General features: G+C 45.8%; 1 protein-coding gene across 1 annotated transcript in view; it reads right to left on the reverse strand.

The window, feature by feature from the left end:
- Window positions 1-1,072, reverse strand: part of PHIP (PHIP subunit of CUL4-Ring ligase complex) — a 140,615-nt gene extending 139,543 nt beyond the window's left edge. Inside the window, 2 exon segments of the mRNA XM_017890728.1 lie at window positions 47-135; window positions 251-1,072. Of these exon segments, the coding sequence (XP_017746217.1) occupies window positions 47-135; window positions 251-290 (129 nt within the window). The 5' untranslated portion in view covers window positions 291-1,072.
- Between the last annotated feature and the right edge of the window lie 1,832 nt (window positions 1,073-2,904).

Below are 2,904 nucleotides of genomic sequence, written 5' to 3' on the forward strand. Positions count from 1 at the left end.
CCCGCAGCCGCCGCCTCCCTCCCCCACGCCCGCGAGCAGCGAGCGCCGGCCCGGCCCGCGCCGCGCGCCGCCGTACCTGAGCCGCCTGCTGACAGGGTCCATCTTCCAGGAACCGGGCGATGAGGAAGTAGAGCTCTGCGCGGGAGAGAGGGACGGGGAGACACACAGGCTGAGCGGCCGGGCGGCGGGGGGCGGGGGACCGCGGGCGGAATCGCCCGGTGCCAGCGGCCCCGGCAGCCCCCCGACTTACCCGATCGCAGCTCCGAGAGGCCTTTCCTCTCACAAGACATGTTTATGGGTCACTTCAGGGCCACCGACGGGACACCCCGCCGCCGAGGGGAAGCGGGGACGGTGCCGCCGCCTGCCCTATAGCTGTCAGTGTGTGTTCACGAGCCGAGCCTCGGCTCCACCATTCAAGCAACGGCGGCGGAGGCGGAGGAGGAGGAGGAGGAAACAACAACTCTCAGGCAGCGGCTACGGCCGTGGCCGCCTCCGCCGCGGATCCCTCCGCCGCAGAAAGGAGTCCGCCGCCTTCGCGGCCCCGGGCTCGGCCCGGCCCCGGCCCGCGCACCCGCCCCCCGGCGCTAAAAAAGGAGTGCCTCCGACCCTTCGTCCCCAGCGCTCCGCACCCGGCACGGCGCGACCCCCACCCGCTTCTCCCCCCAGGGCGTGCGATTTATTTATTTATTTCCAGTCGGAGAAGATGTCGGAGCCCAAGCCGCCGGTTGGCTGGAAGGCGCTTTCTCTGTGGAGGCCGATAGTGGCAGGGAGGGGGCCGGGGACGGCTCCGCGGAGGGATCTGACGCACACGGAGCCGCAGCACAGGCTCTATTCAGCGGCGCTGGCTGGAGCTGAGATGGAAGTTAGTTTCTATGTAGCAGAAATAGGAAACAAATGAAGCAAAACTGCCCAAAGAGGGGAAATGCCCCAAGGATGGGTCTCACTCACGCGCGTACACAGACACACACGCAGAGGGCACCCACGCTGGGCAAGCTCGGGATCGCGCTACCCTGCCCGAGTTGAATGATAGTGTTTGGTTTCTGTCTCTTGCCATGTGCATGTGTATAAATGCTGCGGATTGGCATCTGTGTAAGTCTTGTCCTGCGTTATTTCTGCAGCCTGTGCAAGTGTTGTGTAATTTATTGGAGTGCTGTATATTGCAATAGAGGTTTGGGCTGCTTTTTGTTAAGCACTTGCGTTTTGCAGACCCGTTATTTGCTGAAGCCACCTCTGCATATTTCTTTTATTACTGCCATTGCCTTTGGCGTACGTTTTTTAAATGTTTTTTATTGTTAAACGGGCAAAGCGAACTCTTGATTTGTACTTCAGATACTCTTTTCCTTATTACAAAAGGCTAGTGATGGCTAATTAGGTATTTGGAATTAAAGAACCTTAAAGCTTTTTTAAGTGTTTACGAGAAGGGAAAATGCAAACCTGAAGGAAAGGAGAGGACGCTAATATTTATCTCTAACTAATCTGGAGGTAATTTACTGACAGATCGATAACCTACCGAAGGATATTGAAAGAGTATACTACAGTTTAGCCAAGGTGAATAGTGATTAAATAATTTAAATAATCTGTATCTTGCAGTTGACTTCGTCATGCTAATTAATGGCTTCTAATTTGAGATGTAAACCATTTCTGTTTACAGTTAATCACGGGAAGACTTCTTGAAAACTGACGAAAAGAGAAAAAAATAATCTTTCGTAAATTAGTATGTGATTACCGGTTTTATATGCTAAATCATACATCTGTGTTTTGCTGATGAGGATAAGGGCCTTGTTTTTTAAAAAACGAATATGGGTGAAATTAATGGAAACAATGGAAAAAGCCATTTGTTAGAAAACAAGGACACCAAATGATATTTATCTCCAGATGATTTAAGCACTTTCCAAAAGGACTTGAGAGTTCAATATTTTTTAAGGATTGCATTTTAAAGAGAATTTGGATAGTCGTTCTTTTGTTAACATTTAACAAAAGATTATCCTTAAAAATGTTAGATAATAAACTGCATTTTATGGGTCTGGTTTAAAAAGGTTATTTGTGGGGAAAAGACCAACAAGCTGTATTGTGGTTTTCTAGATTGTTTCCTCAAGCCTTGTAACCTCCTAGCTCCTTACATTCCTAGTGGGAAATAGTTGCTGCAAATGCCTTGGGCTGCACTGCAAGCCCAAGTGTGCTGCACCGGTGTGATGCCCCACACTAAAACATCCAGAAATCATCATACATGTGAGGAAGAAGAAATAAAGCCTCAAACCCTTCGGAATAATAGGATATAAAATTGCCTTTTGTAACTGAATCTTGAAAATGGAAGGTTACCATGACTTGTCCTATTGCAACCTGGTTATCAAAATAACTTTTTTTTTTAATATGGCTATTCTCAAATACTGAAAATATTTGCATCTTTAAAGACACTTAATTCTATTCTATTATAGGTAAAGTAGCCTGTTTCTAGGTGGTTAGACTTGAAAAGATAGACTGAAAAGATAGGATATTTTGTATGCCTTTTTGCAATTGTATTTACTTTTAAGACCGATGCTGTTTAAAAAAGTATTCTTCAAATAATTGTAATATTTTACATGATCATGAAGTTCTTCAAATAAACAGATTTTAGAAACTACAAATTATAGTGAGATTTTCTGGTTTTGAAGGTTTGAAATGTGTGATTCTTACTAATAGATGTTTTATCCTTGTGATTGAAAATAAACCAAATTATGACATGGAATATAATATTACTCTGGGTAAAGTTTGCCATATATATCTTGTGTGTGTTATGTAAACACAGAAAACTACCAGCATGATTATCTCATATATTCTTTTCATTTAGAAGCCACAAAAGCTTTCACCTAAGTATGCTACTAGTACTTAGCTCCTTAAAAAATTTTGAGAAAATCCCCCTCTAAG

The sequence above is a fragment of the Rhinopithecus bieti genome, unplaced genomic scaffold, assembly GCF_001698545.2.
Source record: "Rhinopithecus bieti isolate Rb0 unplaced genomic scaffold, ASM169854v2 scaffold_20307, whole genome shotgun sequence".
Lineage (NCBI taxonomy): Eukaryota > Metazoa > Chordata > Mammalia > Primates > Cercopithecidae > Rhinopithecus > Rhinopithecus bieti.